Here is an 18,421-nt window from a genome sequence, read left to right on the forward strand (position 1 = left end):
AAACCCTTGACACAGGTACTGTGGGTGTAATTGCCCTCCTTTAAGGAACTGAGGCTCATAAATCTTAAGTCACAGCCCAAAGTCACACAGCTGGTACAACATAATACAGGTGAGACAGTTGGAAGGTAGAAGACCTGGCTGGGTTTGTATCTAGTTCCAATGGTTACTAGCTATATGACTTTAGGCAGCTAGGTGGCGAATTGGATAGAGAGAGCTGGACCTGGAGTAAGGAAGACCTGAGTTCAGATCATGCCTCGGACACAAAGTAGCTGTGTGACCCTGGACAAGTCACATAACTTCTGTCTATCCCAGTTTCCTCAACCATAAAATGCAAAACTGTACAATAGCACCTATTTCTTAACATTGTTGTCAGGATCAAATGAGATATTTGTAAAGTTCTTTGCACACCTTAAAGCACTATGTAAATGTCATTATAATATTATTATTATTAACCTTGAGCAAGTCACTTCAGTCAATCAATGAACATTTATTAAGTGCCTACTATGTGCCACTGTGCTAAGTGCTGGGAATACAAAAAGAGGCCCCCCTCTCTGTTTCTTCACCTACAAACTGGGATAGTCCGCCGATTACCTGTCTCCCTGGGTTGTTGTTAGGAAAGGATTTTGTTCGTTGTAAAGTGCTTTTCAAACATGAGCTATTATTCATCTAGTTTAACTACCTCCTTGATGGTGGAGGAAGCTGACGCCCAGGAAGATGATTTGTCCAACGTGATGCAGTGAATTAGTGGCAAAGCCAGAACTAAATGGAACTTGAGTCCCCAGTCTTGTGCTCCTTCTACTGCATTGAAATTGTGTAGACACTGATGGTTACAGCAATGAGGTTACCTGGATCCTGGCCCCCTATCAGACTGCACATACTCCCAGCCCTTCTCCTTTCCCCAGACATTGATGTCCCATAAAGAATTAATAGACCTGAGGGCCTGATCCAGTCATTTAATTCCAATCAGAGTTCCCTCTCCCTCTCTCCCTCCACCATCCCCAGCATTATCACGCAGAGTGGTCAAGGGTGCCACAATCTGGGGAGGAAGAGAGCCCAGGCCCGAGCAGAAAAAAATATATATACATATATATAATTTGTAGAGATGAGGAGGCAGGAGTTTTGTGTAGGGTGGTCATGAGGATGGGGACAGGTGGTAGATTAGGTGGGGAGAGCAGCTAGGGGTGCCCCAATAAATTACATTCTTTTAAGAGCTCAGTGTGGGATGAGTGGGTGGCTGTAAGAGGCCTGGGAGCAGGGACATGTGGAAGCTTCCCTGGAGCATGTCCCAAGTGGCTGGGTTGGTGCCAGAAACCAGAATTCTATCAGGCTCTGACCTGAGGCTGTTGATGGAGTGAGAGGTTGTGTTCAGAATATCCCCAGCTAACCTGGGGCATCAGAGGAAGCCAAAGAGCTGTAACAAGAGGCTCCAGAGCTTGGGGTAGTGGGGAAAGGAACAGACTGAGCTAGAAGAAAGCTCCCCAGCTTGGGGTTAGGACTCCAGCAGCCTCTAAGGGAGTCCCAGTGGAAGGGAAACTGTCAGAGTCTGGAGAGTGCTTGTAGACACCACATTAAGAATCCTGGAGGTATCGGAGTTTGCCTTCTACCTTCTCTGTTCTTGCATCCCTCACCCTCCTTCTTTTAGCCCACTTCTTAGTACCTGATTCAAGCAAATATTAAGCCTTTGATACCTGGATGTGGGGAGGGGAGTGGAGGCTGGGCCCTCAACCAGGGCAAACACTAACCCTTTTTGTACCAGGGTGTACCCTATGTCTGCCTTGTGTGGTGGGAAAGTAGGAGTGATGAAAGGAGCTAAGGTCAACCTAGAACCATCACTGGGTGAGAGAAAGTCTCTGGTCCCTAGGCCCATGACCTAGAGAGGTCTTAGCCTTTCCCATCTTCTTCCCTCTGCCCTAGGGTACCGTGTCTACCTCTTCTTCACCCCACCCCTCCACTTCCCTAAGAGGTGGCAGCTCCCACTCAGCAGGGAAAGAAGGTACTTTGGGATCTCACAACTCCTATGTCCAAAGCCCTGAAGCAGGTGTTTGGGGCTGGGTCAAAGAGAGGGTGAGGGCAATCAGAAGAGGGAGGCCTTCTTCTTGAGTTCATTGCGTTTCCATAGAGCCAGCTTGCCAAATTCCTCGGGAGACATGGCAAATACCCTTGAGAAGTCTTCTGCTGATAGGTGTCTCTGTAAGGGGAGACCACACAGGGCTATCTTAAAAAACAGTGTACAAGTAGAGACCTTTCTCTCCTTGCCAACCAGCTGGGTGGTCTTGCACTTTGAGACAGGAGAGCTCAGGCCCAGCAAGTCCCCTGTTCAACCCTCCTCCCCTAATGACAACCAGTCTATCTGGTCTTACGTACCTCAAGCCTCATCCTGTCCACACCCGGAGGCAGCTTGGAACGTCCCTTGTTGGTCACCACCAACATCTCATAGGGATAAATCTGCTGAGGGGTGGGGGTGAGGGAGAGATTCTCTTGGGTTCTTAGGACTCTCTTGGTCTCAAAGTCTCCACATCCCCAGAACCTCTTATCATCTTTCAGGGTATATTTGGGTCTCATGCCATTTCTCCCTCATGTCCACCCATCTCCCCTATTGTGCTTCCAGGTCTAGCCCAGCTCTTACCCAGCCCCTCCCCCCATTTCCTGATTGCCTTGCTCCCCACTGACATTCCCCCGACCCTCCAAGCCCAGAAGCTCCCTGGCTCTTCCCCTCACCTTCTGCTCCAGCACACAAGGCAGGGAGTTTCCCCGATCCATCCTCCCCCTCTGGCCCTCTCCATTCTGCAGGGGACCAAAGCCGCCATGAGCCAGAGTGGGGAGGGGAGACTTCCCCAGCCCTACCCTGGGCTTTTCTCTTCTTCGTCAATCAGCTCCTCAGCCCCTCATTCCCTCCCACCTCCCAGCTGACATTCTGGGAACTCCAAATTCCTGGCAGGGATCATGTTCCCCTCCGGAGATCACTCACCTGCAGGCCTGTGGGAGAAAACAGCCATTGTTCAGAGAGAACCCCAGGACCAGGCAGGCCCTCCAGACCTTTTACTTGACCCAGGTTCCCCCAACTTCTCCCCACCCCCATTTCACCACAACATTCTTCTGAAAGGGAAATTAATGATTGCCTAGGCACCTCAGGGGGCCTAGGTGCCTCCCTCCCCAGGGCCAGGGCCTGGTCCTCTTTTGCTCACCTGGACTTCCTGCTTCACTCTGTGATGGACTGAATTCTGTGGACTGTAGCTGGAAAGGACATAATGGCGTCAGAGGAGGACCTAGACATGTTTCTCATCCATACTCACTAGAATAAGGGAGTTCCCCTGCCTCAAAATGAGTAGAGAAAGATCCCTCACTTATTCCCCTCTCTTCCAACTTTCACGTCTTGGGGCCTTACCCGGCTGAGAGTGGTCCGGCCATAGGCTGGGAGTGAGGAAGACTTGGATGTTCCTGCATGCAAGGCTGGAAGACAGCAAGAGACCATAAAACTGTCACTCAGGAGGTAAGGATTGGAAGGACTAGGGCCCCTTTTGGCTTATATCTCATATCCACCACCTTCCCTCTCCCCCCTCCTCCCACCCACGCTGAAAAGAGGAAAATTCTTGAGGAGTGTCTGGGATGCCTGCTCTATTTGCCTTTTACCTGTTTAAATCTGGGCCACCTCTCTAATCCCATCTTCTCCCTACAGCCTTCCCTATGCATCTGATCATGTCAAACATTCATAGCAAGAGCTTAATAAATGGTCTTGCTTTACTTTGCCCTATAAAGTTGAATGCTAGTTCAATATTTGTTTAATTCAAAGTCCATTGCCTGGCCTTCTAGGCCTTACACAATCTGATGTTATGGTATCTCTCCAACCTTATCTTGTTTTACTCCTCATCACTCCCATTTGAACTGAGAGCACCAGTTCCCTCATTCTGTCCCAACACACATTTGATTCTCTTGCCTTTGCTTAGGCTGCCACCTCTGCCTGGAATGTCTCCCCTTATTCGCCCACTGAATTCTTATATATCTTAAAGCCTATCCTCAATAGGACTTCCTCTAAGAAGGCTTCTTTGATCTTGCATATTAGTAATTAGCACTTTATTTTGCCCCTAGCTAATTCATTTGTGTGTGACATTGTATATTATTGTTATCTGTTCGCAACTTATTCTCCCATTAGATAAGAAACCCATATTCATTCCGGTTAAAAACATTAGGAAGCACAGAAATAAATGTATCTTACCTTAATAATAATAAATAGTTTCTATCTAAAAGCAAGAACCAGTACTACTTGTAATGGAGATAAACTAGAGGCCTTTCTAATAAGGTCAGGGATAAAGCAAGGCTGTCCATTATCATTACTACTATTCAATATAATGCTAGAATTGCTACTATAATAATGAGACAAGAAAAAGAAATTGAGGGTATAAGTATAGGCAAAGAGGAAACAAAATAATGAAGATGATATGATAGTTTACCTAGAGAACCCTGAATAGTTATTTTAAAAAGCTGAAATAATTAACAACTCCAGCAAAGTTGCAGGATATAAAATATACCTACAAAATCACCAAAATGTCTATATTTTATCAACAAAATCCAGCAGGAAGGGATAGAAACAGAAATTCCATATAAAAGAACTACTAAGTACTAAAAATACTTAGTAGCTTACTTCCTAGGGCACACAGGAACTATATGTACACAACTACAAAAATTTTTTTACACAAATATAGATCTTAATAATTTTAATTACTCATGGGTAAGTTGAATCAATATAATAAAAATGACAATGCTTCCTCAATTAATTTTACTTATTTCATGCCATATCAGTCAAACTACCAAAGTCTTATTTGATAGAACTAGAAAAAATAATAACAAAATTCAGCTGCAGGAACAAAAGGTCAAGAATCTCAAGGGAAATAGTAGGGGGAAAAGTGGGAATAATTAGATAAATGAAAATTAAAATAACTTAAAGTTCCATATTACACCCATCGGATCGGCAAAGCTGACAAAAATGACAAATGACAAATGCAGGAGGGACTGTGGGAAAATAGGTTATTAATGCACTGTTGGTAGAGATATGAACTGATTCAGCCATTCTAATAAGTAATTTGGAAATATGTTCTAAAAACTATTAAACTATGCATATCCTTGGACCCAGTGACACCACTCCTAGGTCTACTATACCTTAAGGAAATCAGAGGTAGAGGAAAAGATCTCATGTGTATAAAATTATTTATAGCATCTTTTTTTTGTAGTAGTAAAGAGTTGGAAATTGCCCAGACATCATTTGGAGGATGACTGAATAAGTTATGGTATATGAATGGGATGAAACACTATTGTTGTATAAGAAATGATGAAGGGAATGATTTTAGAGAAACCTGGAAAGACTTGTATGAATTGATACAAAGTAAAGGGAACAGAACCAGGAGAACAATTTATGCAATGACAACAATATTTTAAAGACAAACAACTATGAAAGACTTAGGAACACTGATTGATGCAATGACCAACTACAGTTCTAGAGGACTCATAAAGAAACATGCTACTCATCTCCTGATAGGTGATGGACTCATAGTATAGATTGAAACCTTTGGGTGGGAGGGGACGCGGCTAATACAGGAATTTGTCTTGCTTAACTATACCTGTGTATAGGGGTTTTGTTTTTCTTGCTTTCTCAGTGGGAGGGGGGAGGAAGAAAGAGAGAAGGTGGATTTTCATTTTAAAAAAAGACAATAAGCCCCTTAAAGAAAGGAATCACTGAATTAACCAATTAACAAGCATTTTAAGTAGCTCCCATGTGCCAGGGGCAGCTAGGTGGTACAGTGGATAGAGTGCCAGGCCCAAAGTCAGGAAGACTCATTTTCCTGAATTCAAATTGTCTTCAGACACTTCTAGCCATGTGACCCAGGGCAAGTCACCTAACTCTGTTTGCCACAGTTCCTCTTCCATCAAATGAGCTGGAGAAGGAAATGGCAGTATCTGCCAAGAAAACCCCAAACAGTGTCACAGAGAGTCAGACATGACTGAAAAATGACTGAACAACAACAAGCACCTATGTGCCAGCCTGTTCTAGGAACTAGAGATGCGGAGCTCAAAATGGAATAGCCCCTTCTCTAAAAGAACTTGCATTTTAATGGCAAGACAACATGTGTATAAATAAGCACATCAAGAGTAAATACAGAATCAATAAAATAGCGTGGAGAGAGAGTCACTAACAGCTGTGTATGTGTGTGTGTGTGTGTGTGTGTGTGTGTGTGTGTGTAACATGAAAGGCTTCAGGAGGTGATTCTTGAGCTGAGTCTTGAAGGAAGAGGTGGTTTCCATGAGTCAGAATTGAGGGAATAATGGATTCTAGGCATGGAGAAAGGCCAGTGCAAAGACACTAAGACCCAGGATGTAATGAGGTGTGTGAGGAAGAGGAAGAAGGGCTGTTTGGCTAGACAGATAATAGCTGGGATTGACATAGCGCTTTAAGGTTTGCAAAGCTCTTTACAGATGCTATTTCATTTTATCCCTCACATAGACCCTGCCAGGCAGGTGCTAATATAATCTTTATTCTACAGATGAGAAAGGCAGAGGTTGGACTTGCTGGAGGTCACCCATCTAGTAAATGTCTGAGGCCATTTTTGAACTTGAGTCTTCTTGACTCCGGGTCTGGCTCTGTATTCACTGTGCCACTCGGCTGTCTGAAGCATGGGAATAGAAAAACTGTACAATGAAGTTGAAAAGGGAGGTTGAGGTCAGGTTGTGGAGGGCTTTTAAAAGCTCCACGGAATTTATATTTTAATCTAGAATCAATAGGGAACCGATAGAGTTTATTTGAGTAGGGGAATGGCATGAGCAGATCTATGCTTGTGGAAAATCATGCCAGTGGTGAAGCAGGAAATAGATTGGAGTGGGGAGAGACTTAAGGCAGAGGGAGAGACGGAATGACTTGTGGGTTAGAGTCAGACAGAGGACTGTTAGGAGCCACATCTTCTCTCTCTTTGTATCTTTCCCAGCACCCGAACCATATATGTGCACAGTAAGCACTTTGTTCACAAGAAGATTTGAAAAAATGCACCTTTCTTCCTTCCTAGCATAGGTAAGGCACTGCCAGTTTCAGCTGATCTGTTAGCTTTATTTAAGTATTTAAATATGTGTGTGTGTGTGTGTGTGTGTGTGTATTCTTTATTACCAGGGATGATTCACTGGAGGAGATTGGGTAGGAGGAAAGAGAAGGATATTCAGAAATAAGGGTGATCCAAATGCAAAAGATATCTTAAAAGTTCAAAATTAATTAATTCATTCATTCATGTTTGTTGATTCAGGCAGTAAAGAGCATTGGACTTAACGTCAGGGAGTTATGACTAGCTGTTTCACCCTGGGTAAGTCACTTAACTGATCTTTGCCTTAGTTTCCTCATCTGTAAAACGGGAACGATAGCACCTACCTCCCTTTTAGGTCAAGTACCTTGCAGGCCTTAAAGGCAACACAAATTCTAGCTATTTTGTATTGTCTCTTGATTGGCTCCCTGGTCATTTGAGCTCTCTCATATCCATTGCTTCTGTAATGCTATGGCGCACAATACCTATGGTACACAAGTTAGCCCTTAGTCACATGACGTCTTTTATTGTCCAGTATCGTTTTTTCACGTGCAGTCTTATCTCCCTCCAAGGTGGGGGTGACCTTCTGAAGAGCAGGGACAGACATTTTCCTTCTGGTCTTGTACGTTCTACAGTAGCTAAGTGTGCTGGGTCTACGTCTTAAGTATTCAATTGTACTGAGTCCTATCGCTGAAGTACAAAAGATCAGACCCCTAGTACAAGTACTGTCATAAGTATTTGTTGGTCTATAGATTCTGGTCCCCAGGGCTGAGTGCGAGACTTGGGATCGAGGATTCCCGCGATAAAACTTACAAGTATGGAAGGGTGTTCGGTCAGGCAGGGAGCGGGTTTTCCTACGAATGGGTAAGGATTTCTCCATCTCCTCCTTCAGGATCATCTTTCCCAAGTTGGAGGTGACCTGGAAGAAGAAAACCATGAGTGGATCCCAATGCTTGGGATTCCTCTGTCCCATTTCTAGAAGGAATAGAGATGGAGGTCCAGTAGGTGCCATGCTGGGCATAGACAGGAAATTCTTGTGGGTGCCTCTGAACTCTATATACTTTCTTATTTTTGTCCCATGATCTCCTACACCATAGCTTTGACCTCTGTGAGGAGAGGGTGTAGACTCTGCTCTTATAGAAGGACCTCATACCTTTGCCATCTTTCCAAGGATCAGAGAAGAGAAGCCAAGTTCTTTGTGCCCATCTCCCACCCTATGTGCCTTTGTCTCAGTTGTCCCCCAGGTACTCCCTCCTCTTCACTCCAGCCTTCTAAAATCCCTAGGTGCCTTCAGAACACAGTTTTGTGCCCACTTGCTTACTAGGTCTTTCCTGATGCCTGTCCTGCACTCCACGATTATTACTACTTCTCCCTCTTTAAATTACATTGTATTTATTTGTGTACATACAGTATCTCCTCTCCTTCCTCCCAGTACAGAGAAGAATACAAACTCCTGGAGGGCAGGGGCCATTGTTGTTTTTTTGACTTTGTATGCCAAGCACCTGGTAGGATGCCTTTCTACACAGCAGGTACTTAATAAATCTTTGTCAAATTCAACCGGATTGTGCCCCTGTAGGTGGCACAGTGGAAAGAACATCAGTCTTGGAATCAGGAAGACTCATCTTCATGAGTTCAGATCTGGTCTCAGATACGTATTAGATGTGTGACCCTGGGCAAGTCACTTAACCCTGTTTCCCTCAGTTTCCTCATCTGTTAAATGACCCAGAGAAGGAAATGGCCAACCATTCCAGTATCTTTGCCAAGAAAATCCCATATTGGGTCATAAAAAGTTGGATATGACTGAAACAACTCAACAGCAACCAAGTCCCCGGAGTAACCTCAGATTGGGTTTCTGTGTCTTCTACCCCTTCTAACCCCACCCTGGATACTGATTGTATCCCCTCTCTGCCTAACCCTTCATCCCTTCAAATAGTCAGGCACCTGTTGTCCTGGCCCTGATCGTCACACTCTGTTATGCTTCTGTTCAAGCATCTTTTTTCCCAAGCTCCTTTTCAGTGGAGAAGAAGTGTACCGAGTCCAGGCAGTATTTTTAGGGCATTCCTTGCCCTCAGGAACATTATGTAACATTTGGCAGGAAGGAGCCTTCCTCACACATTCTAACTGGGCTGCTTTTCCAAGATGGACCAGATGGGAGCTGCCTTAGGGTTTAGGGGGAAATATGGACTCGAGGCCCAGGAACAAGTGGGATGCTACCTTACTGAGTTCCTCTCTCTGCCGCTCCCTTAGAGCCTTGATGTCTTCCCCTGAGTCATCATCTTCCTCCTCCTCCTCCTCCTCTTCTGCTCCTCTCCGTGATGCCTTCCGCTTCCTCCATTCTGTCTCTGGAAGATAGAGCAGAATGTTGGCTGGCTTGCTTTAATTGTTCTTTCTTTGTTATAAGGAAGGGTTGGGGCAGGGACGAGAGGAGAAATATACAGGGAAATAACTAGTATAGAAACACATGTCTTCAAGAAAACTTTTAAATGGAATCAATCAATTAATTATTTGAAAAAAGAAAATACTGAAGAGTTGGGTGCATCGGTTAGTCATTCAACCAAGTTTTCTGGAGCACCTACTGTGCGCTACATATTGTGCTGAGCACCTCTGGGAGATGGCAAAAAGATAGAAGACCCAGTCTCTGCCCTCAGAGAGCTCATAGTCTATTTGGGGTAACAAGATACCTAACTTAAGAACACAGCAATACATGGTAAAAGTCAAATGAATGGCACAGTCTATGAGACCTCAGAGAAAGGGAGAGATCACTGGAGGTTGTGGTAGTCAGAGCAGGTCTTAAAAAGAGGTGGGCAGGAGAACACTGTACACAGTAACAGCAAGACTATAAGATGATCAACTGTGAATGACTTAGCTTTTCTCAGAATACGATGATCTAAGACAATCCCAAAGGACTCATGATGAAACATGCTATCCCCCTTCAGAGAAAGAACTGGAGTCCGAATGCAGATCGAAGCAGACTCTTTTCATTTTCTTTATTTTTTGGTGATTTTTTTTCTTTTGGTCTGTTTCTTCTTTCACAACATGACTAATATGGAAATATGTTTTACGTGACTGCCCATATATAACCTATATCAAATTGCTTATTATCTTAGGGAGGGGGGAGGTGAGAGAGGGTGGGAGAAAATTTGGAACTCAAAATTTAAAAAAAAAGAATTTTAAAATTTGTCTTTACATGTAACTGGAAAAATAAAATACTGTTTAAAAAAAGAAGAAGCAGAGGTGAGAAGCATTGGGTTGAGGGGAAGAGGACCACAGAGGCCCAAGATCTTAGAGAATGGATTATCTTCCTTCTTTCCTTATGTCTTTCCTCCTTATAGAGTTAGGGAATGGGGGGGACTACAAGCATGGGATATTGTACACAATGTCAGATGTGGTCCAGGTATCAGTAATGTTTTACAAATGAGGGTTCAATTGAGGGGTGGAGTGGGAAGGGAAAGTATGCCTAGAAGTGATATAAAAACAAAAGGCATGAATAAAACTTAAACATATTTTTTTTTAAAGTGTGAACAAGAAGGAATTTGTGAATGAGGTCCCTGAAGTTTCCCAGCCCCTACCCCTCATACCTACAACAGCCAGAGATGGTGGACATGGCCAGTAGTCAGTTTCGATCTTAGCCGGCTGGTTGGGGTCTGGGGGCTGGGCTGCTGGGAATTTGGATGACTCGATGATGAGGTCCTCAATGGGGTGCTTGCTCTGGGGACTTGTTCCCACAGGTTCTATAAGGCCAAGAGCAATGTAGACAATTAACACATAGCCAAACTCTTTCCCTTTCCTATCTACTACTACATACCCTACCCTCTGCCCAAGCTCCCTTCACCCCATCCTTTGTCCTAACTCTGCTACCATCCCACCACCCCCTAATGCTCATGCCCCTATAAGCCAAATATAAACAGGGGAAGGGGATATGGAGTAAATCCTACCTCTCTGCTTGTAGATGGGGGGTTTCTTGTAAATGTTAAACTCTGCACGTGTGGTCTCTGTGAAAAAGAAGCAAGACAGAATGAAAATAAGGTCACGTGGAAGGAAGAAGGGCTGAGGTGACCAGGTGAGAAACAAGGAAAGCCAGATGGAAAGGGAAAAGTAAGTGTTTGGGCCAGAAATTCCCCTGGTCTTGCTATATTGTCCAAGGCACAAATGGGACAACTTCAAAGGGGAGAGTCAATAATTGGCTTGGGAAGAGGCGATAGCGTTAACCTGCCCTTCTGGCATCTTCTGGGTGGGAGAGGTAAAACATTGGCTTACCAGCCTCTGGAACTACCACCTAGTGTGCTGAGCATTGTGGGAATTTTCCCCATCTGCTCTACAAAGGTTGTCCTACCCAGTTTCCTCATCTTGCTGTTCAAGGAGGGGATTGTGTTTTTGGTACCTAGTGTCAGGAAAAGTCAGGTCTGGAGGAAAGGAAGCATCGATGATGATAGTGAAACCTACCAGGTCGATGGAAATGAGGCAGGCTGCTCCGGGGGGTCCCACTAGTCCTGGGTGCAGGGGTCTGAGATATGGTCCCTGGTGACCTGCTTTCTGGCCATACCACCTGGGCAAGAGAAGAATAGCTTGATGTGGACCTATTTGTGGCCTCTTCCACTTTATCTCTACCCTTTCAAAGCTCCCACGTCCCCAACCCTGGTAGCTCTACTCTACTCTCTAAGCTCAATATAAGGCTATGACAACAGAGAGCTCAAGAGAGACTGACCAGGCTAGCTATTGGTCAGTAGCCATGAATACATTCCTTGGATTATACAGACAGAGAACTGGCTAATGGTACCGTGAACTCTAACTAGTGTCCCCATAAAAGAAAGATTCTTAGTCCCATGATTCTCCCATCCAATGGACTATATAGGTTGGAAATGAGGTGCCAACATGGTGGAGGTATGAGGTCCTCAGCACGGTGGAGTATAGGTAGGATATGGGAAGGCCTGAGCTCATGGTCCTGGTGGGAGGGACAACGGACTTACCTCTGGGGATGGTGGGGGAGAGGTGGATTTGGGTGACAGAGAGCGCTGTGAAAGTATAAGGAGATAGGTTAGAGATGCCTGGCACATGATAGGCACATAATAAAGCAATTATTAATTATTGGTTCAAGAGCTGACATTGATACTCATTCTTCCTAGATTGCCAAAATTCCCATCTCCATTCCTTCAAGTATTGTACCCATTCTTGTCTCTTTAGACCAGGGGTTCTTAGCCTCAGGTCCACGGATGAATTTCATGGGGTCCATGAACTTGGATGTGAAAGAAAATATATCTTTGTTTTTATTAACCATTAACTGAAATACATAATTTCTTTCAATTATTTAATATATATTATTTCTTAATTATTCTTAATTATTTAATATATTATTTCTTTATAATATATTTTAAATATATGCTTTATAAATATATATATACTTGCACACAAATATGTAGATACATATTATTTCTTAATTATATATATATATATATATATATATATATATATATATATATAATTTCTTTTTTTTTTTGGAGGGGGGAAGGCGGAACAGTTGGGGTTAAGTCACTTGTCCAAGGTCCCATAGCTAGTAAGTGTGTCAAGTGTCTGAGGCGGGATTTGAACTCAGGTCCTACTGACTTCAGGGCCGGTGCACTACTCACTGCGCCACCTAGCTGCCCCTATAGTTCCTTTCAATTATTTAAAACATCATTCTGAGGAGTGCGTGAGCTTCTCAGACTGCCAAGAAGTTTAAGAACCTCTGCCTTGGACAAACTTTTGTACCTAGTTCCTCACCCTCGGATCCCCGTGGTCTATCTTTCACGTAATGTCCTCTATGATCATTTCAATAGTAATTATAATAATAGCCAGCATTTATATAGCACTTTAAGATTTAGAAAGCACTTTACAAACATCTGATTTGACCCTAACCGCCACCATAGGAGGTAGGGGCTATTATTATCCCCATTTTACAGATGAAAAAACTAAGGCAGACAAAGGCTAAGTGACTTTTGCTTAGGGCCACATAACTAGTAAGTGTCTGAGGTAAGATTTGAACTCAGGTCTTCCTAACTCCAGGCCCAGCACTTTCCCTGTTGTACCACCTAGCTGCATCTTCATGTCACACATTACTACATCCATCTTCATGCCCATCTATCTGTCAGGCAGGCATTCATCCCTTAACTCGGTGACACAGGGCTTCAAGAGACCTTGGAGGGCACCTAGTCTAACCAACACCAGGACAGTGATCCCTTGTAGAACTTCCCTGGCTAATGGTCATCTGGCTTTCCCTTGAAGACCTCTAGCGAGGGGAGAGGGACCTGTTATCTCCCTTATCAGCACTTTAAATGAACCCTTTCGTATGCCCTACCTCCTACAATCAGACCATGAGCCCTTTGAGTAGAGGGATTGTTTCACTTTTCTACTTGTATCCCTGGATCTTATCAGGGTTAGTATTTCCATAATAAAGGCCTTTTCAATCCCTTTTTAAAAATTAAATTCTCTTTTTTTCAACCAGCAAAAATCTGCTTTTCTCCTTCCTATCCCCCACCCTTAATTGAGAAAGAAAAACAACCACCTTCCCCCACCCATACAAACTTTGTCATTTTCACTCATTCCCAAGGCGACCCACTCCACTTTGAAGTAGCTTTAATGATTACGTTTTCCTCTGCATCAAACCTAAAACCCGCCTCTTTGTCACGGGTTTCTCTTCATTCTGTCCTTTGGGGCTAAGAGAACAGATCTCACCCCTCTTCCACAAGTGGGTCCTTCAGACACTTGAAGACAGCTAGCATATCATGGCCACCTCTATGCTGTCTTTTCTTCAGGTTAAACATGTTCAAGTCCTTCAAACTATCCTCGTGTGAATTAGTCAATTAATTAATTAATGGAGATTAATTCATTTAGTGAGTGCTGCATACAAAGCACTGTACTTATTAGCTGGGAATACAAATAGATAAGTGAGATAGTCACCGCTCTCAAGGAAAACATGCTAATGGGGAGACAACAAATATACATGGTTATATATACAAATATATATGGTTTTAAATTCTCTCACAATTTCGGTCATCTTTCTTTAGACATACTTCAGTTTTTCTTTTTAGGCAGGGGAAGAAGGAGATGGAGTGAGAGCAGGACTTGTGATTTCATTGGCACGGGTGTCTCCTTGTACGAAGATTCCCTCTACCAACTTAGCTGTAATGTTAAAGAGTTGCTTGGAGGAATTAAAAAGTTAATTGACTGGCCTAGGGTCTCATAGCTTTAGTATTCTTCCTGATGGGCCCATCATATATAGGCTAGCTCCAGTCATGCTTTGCTTTACTCTCTGGCCATCTTCTTGCCCATCAGCTTCTGACCTTGCCACCTTGAGTGTGACCTCTTCTGGCCAGTTCTGAAACCATAATCAAATCAATCCTGCCATCTCTGCTGGTAAGGGTATCACAATCTAATCCCTTATGGATCATCCTTGTAACTTGTCAAACAAAAATACCCCTCCCTGGCCACTACTATCTGTATATCTTGTCCATTAGAATGTAAGCCCCTTCCGGGCAGAGACCTTCTCCACCTTAATATTGGCATCGCTGGCGCTCATCACACTGTCTGACACATACCAAGCATTTAATAAATGCTTTTTCATTCATTTGTTAAAATGTATAGAGTCTGAAACTGGTCCAACTGGAAAAGAAGGTAGCAGGATTATTACCCCCTTCATTCTGGACAAACTTCTATCCATGTAGCCTAAGCCTGCATTGGTCCTCCTGTTCTTGGCTTCCATGTTACGCTGTTTATGCAGCAAGTGTTTAAAGGTTTAACGGTGGTTTAAAGCAGTATCCTTTAGGCCTGTTAAAGTGCAGACACAGTCCTTTGCCTTTGAGCTTTATAATTTAATAGGGAAGATAAGACCAACAAAAACAAAAAAAATCCAAATCCCTTTTACTAGCATTCAAAGCTTTTAACAATCTGGCCCCAGTCTATATCTTTTATCTTCATATATATTATAATTACTTATTTTATTAGTATTTATTATCTTGTGTTATATATTATTATATTATATTTATTGTTATATTATTTATTTTACATTTATATATCTTGCTATCTTACCTGTAAGAAGCCTCTGGGCCAATTGACCAGGATTCACTTTTCCCCTGAACAAACTGTACTCCTCCCACATTCACACCTTTCCTTCTAGCCAGATTGCCTTTCCTTTTTCTCTCTGCCTATATTCTACCCATCCTTCCAGGACTCCCTCCTCCAGGAAGTCTTTTCTAGACACCCCAGCCCACTATAACCTCAGCAAGTTATTATGACTGGACTGGAGCCGGTCCTATAGTGGTTCCTTAGAGAAGGCCTCAGGGAGAAGCTTGACATTAAAAAAAACTGGCAACTAATCCCATCACTTCCTAGCAAATAGAGGGAGAAGAAATGGAAGTAGTGTCAGATATTATATTCTTAGGCTCAAAGATTACTGCAGATGGCGACTGCAGCCATGAAATTAAATGATGCTTGCTTCTTGGAAGAAAAGCTATGGCAAATCTGGACAGCATACTAAAAAGCAGAGACCTCACCTTGCCAACAAAAGTTCATATAGTCAAAGTTACGGTTTTTTCAGTACCAATGTATGGCTGTGAGATTTGACTATAAAGAAAGCTGAGCACTGCAGAATCAATGTTTTCAAATTGTGGTGTTGAAGAAAACTTCTGAGAGTCCCTTAGACAGCAGGGAGATCAAATCAGGCAATACTTAAAGAAAGTAATTCACACTACTCATTGGAAGGACAAATACCAAAGCTGAAGCTTAAGTACTTTGGCCACATAATGAGAAGACAGGACTTATTGGAAAAGACCCTGATGTTGGGAAAAACTGAAGGCAAAGGGCAAAGGAGACGGCAGAAGATGAGATGGAGAGATGGCATCAGAGAAGCAACAAACATGAGTCTCAACAGATTTAAGAAGATAGTGAGGGATAGAAGGGCATGGTATGCTATGGTCCATGAGGTCACGAATTGCTGGACACAAATGGACAAATGAACAGTGATATCAGGGAAAGAAATCTGTAATCATAGCTAATCCTCCTCTTCTCCCTAATTTTCCTTATCCTGAATTTTCCCTGAACAGACTTAGAATCCCAGCTGCAGCCCCAGGTCCCAGGAGGAATCTGAGACACTGGGACTATGAATGAAGGGAACAGAGTAGACTGTTTATGAATTGACTTGTTCTCCTCTCTGGCTTGGAGAATGTCATAGCTTCTGTCCAGCAAGTTCATAACTTGCTGAACAAGATAGAAGAATGTACACTTACATCTACAGATGCTGCAATGATTTTTAGCATAGATAAGGAATCTCACCTGAGATATTTGTGATCTGTTCCTGGTGAGGAGAAGGAGTCATTGTAAGGGGCTTAGCACAGTGCTAGGCACATAATAGGCACTTGATAAATGTTCATTGATTGGTTAAGGCAGACAGGCATCAAGCAACAAAAAGCATAACCTTGGTTGAGAGAGGGGCAGGTAGATGCCACCATGTGGTGGAGAGACAGAGACCCCAACACCCTGTCACAATGCAAAGCAAGGCAGAGGTGGGGTGGGAAGAAACTCATGCCAGCTGCCATCTGGTAGCTTTCCTATTTTAACTCCATTTTCTTGCTAACTAAGTGGCAAATGCTGTTGTTTCTGTGCTACTGAAGGATTCTGAAAGTGCCGTCGCTTCCTTCTAAATTTGGAGCCCTGGGACAAAGCTCCAGTCACCCTGCCCTAGCCAGCGTCTTTTCTAAATAATACCTAGTTATCTTTGCAGTTATCTGTGTCTTGTCTCCCCAGCTAGACTGTGTGCTTCCTGAAGGCAGGGACTCCTGTCTCCCCAAGGCATTAGCCCAGAGAAAACTCAGTTCTAGTCCTAGTTCTGACAACTTACTAGTAGTTTGACTGATAACCTTCCCTGTGCCTCCCTGTCTGCATTTGAAGTGTGGTAATAATAACTGCGGGCAGTTAGGTGGGGCAGTGGATAGAGTACAGAACCTAGCATCTGGAAGACTCATCTTCCTGAGTTCAAATCTGCCCTCAGACACTGGGTAAGTCACTTAACCCTGTTTGCCTCAGTATCCTCATCTGTAAAATGAGCTAGAGAAGGAAACGGCCAACCACTCCAGTATCTTTGCCAAGAAAACCCCAGATGGAGTCACAGAGAGTCAGACATGATTGAAAAATGACTGAACACACAAGAAGAACTGCCCAACCTACCTCACAGGGTCAATGTGATGACTGAGTGGAGGGCAGGAGGGAAACAAGCATCTGTTCATCACCCGCTAAGTGACGGGCACTGTGCTAAGTGCTTTACAAATACTGTCTCAGGAAAATTGTTTAGAGGCAGACATTCTACTCTGAGGATCTTGGGCATCTTTTTCTTTGTTTAGATCTCTAGTTGATACTGTCTTGAGCATGACGTAGCAAATAACTAAGAATGCGTAACATTTACATAGCACTTACATAGGTGCCAGGCACTGTGCTCAGCACGTTTCAGTTGTCTCATCTGAGCCTCATAACAATCTTGGGGGGGTAGGTGCAAGTATAACCCCCATTTTACAGATGAGGATATTGAGGCAAACAGAGGTTAAGTGGCCTGCCAGGGTCACACAGCTAGGAAGTGTCTGAGGCCAGATTTGAACTCAAGTCTTCCTGACCACAAGTACTCTATCCACTGTGGTTGGGTTCTGGTCCTAGCTCTTCTAAATAACTTTTTCTATAGCTGTGGACAACTCACTTCCTTCTCCCGGTCCCAGTTTCCTCTGTAAAATGGGTTGGACCCCTTCCAGCCCCAGCATTCTGTTTGCTCCTATATTCTAAACAATATGCAACAGACAACGGACGTGCAACTTAAATTTAAAAGGTGATATTTTAACTCATAATAATATTAAACTACTATTATTAAGCACTAAATACTAGTTATCGTACAGGGTCCTAGACCCAGAGTTAGTAGTAACTGCAGGGCGGGGCACCTAATTCAGCCCTTTCCTTTCCCAGGTGAGGCCCAGAGGACAGCAAAGTATTTTGCCTGAGGTAGGACAGGTAGTAAGGGGCAGAGGTGAGGGTCCTCTGATTCTGAACCCCACATGTCCCATGCAAGTTCCCAGGGCACATTTCCCATTTCTCATCATCTTGAATCTCTCTCCTGCCTAGACAAAAAGTACAATAAGAGTTTCTTCTAAATCATTTTTAAGAGACAACTAAACTAGGTGGCAAAGTGGATAGAATGCTAGATTTTCAGTCGGGAAGAACTGAGTTCAAATGTGGCCTCAAACACTTACCAGCTATGTGACTTTTGGCAAGTCACTTAACCTTTCAGCCTCAGTTTCCTCGTCCATAAAATGGGGATAAAAATAATATGTGCCTCAGGTTGTTATAGGATCTAATGA

General features: G+C 43.4%; 1 protein-coding gene across 7 annotated transcripts in view; it reads right to left on the reverse strand.

Moving 5' to 3' along the window:
* Nucleotides 1–938: 938 nt before the first annotated feature.
* The window catches only part of DMTN (dematin actin binding protein), a 44,882-nt gene continuing 27,399 nt past the window's right edge, over nt 939–18,421 (reverse strand). For 4 of the 7 annotated variants that reach the window (XM_036751573.1, XM_036751578.1, XM_036751574.1 and 1 more), the window contains 11 exons: nt 12,023–12,067; nt 11,499–11,601; nt 10,991–11,047; nt 10,634–10,786; nt 9,270–9,397; nt 7,869–7,974; nt 3,386–3,450; nt 3,185–3,234; nt 2,719–2,791; nt 2,365–2,448; nt 939–2,188 (listed from right to left, as the gene is read on the reverse strand). In XM_036751573.1, the coding sequence (XP_036607468.1) occupies nt 2,075–2,188; nt 2,365–2,448; nt 2,719–2,791; nt 3,185–3,234; nt 3,386–3,450; nt 7,869–7,974; nt 9,270–9,397; nt 10,634–10,786; nt 10,991–11,047; nt 11,499–11,601; nt 12,023–12,067 (978 nt within the window). In that variant the 3' untranslated portion in view covers nt 939–2,074. Of the gene's footprint in view, nt 2,189–2,364; nt 2,449–2,718; nt 2,792–2,968; nt 2,977–3,184; nt 3,235–3,385; nt 3,451–7,868; nt 7,975–9,269; nt 9,398–10,633; nt 10,787–10,990; nt 11,048–11,498; nt 11,602–12,022; nt 12,068–18,421 lie in introns of all 7 variants that reach the window. The other 3 variants (XM_036751577.1, XM_036751576.1, XM_036751575.1) reach the window with 3 other exon arrangements.

The sequence above is a fragment of the Trichosurus vulpecula genome, chromosome 3, assembly GCF_011100635.1.
Source record: "Trichosurus vulpecula isolate mTriVul1 chromosome 3, mTriVul1.pri, whole genome shotgun sequence".
Classification (NCBI taxonomy): Eukaryota; Metazoa; Chordata; class Mammalia; order Diprotodontia; family Phalangeridae; genus Trichosurus; species Trichosurus vulpecula.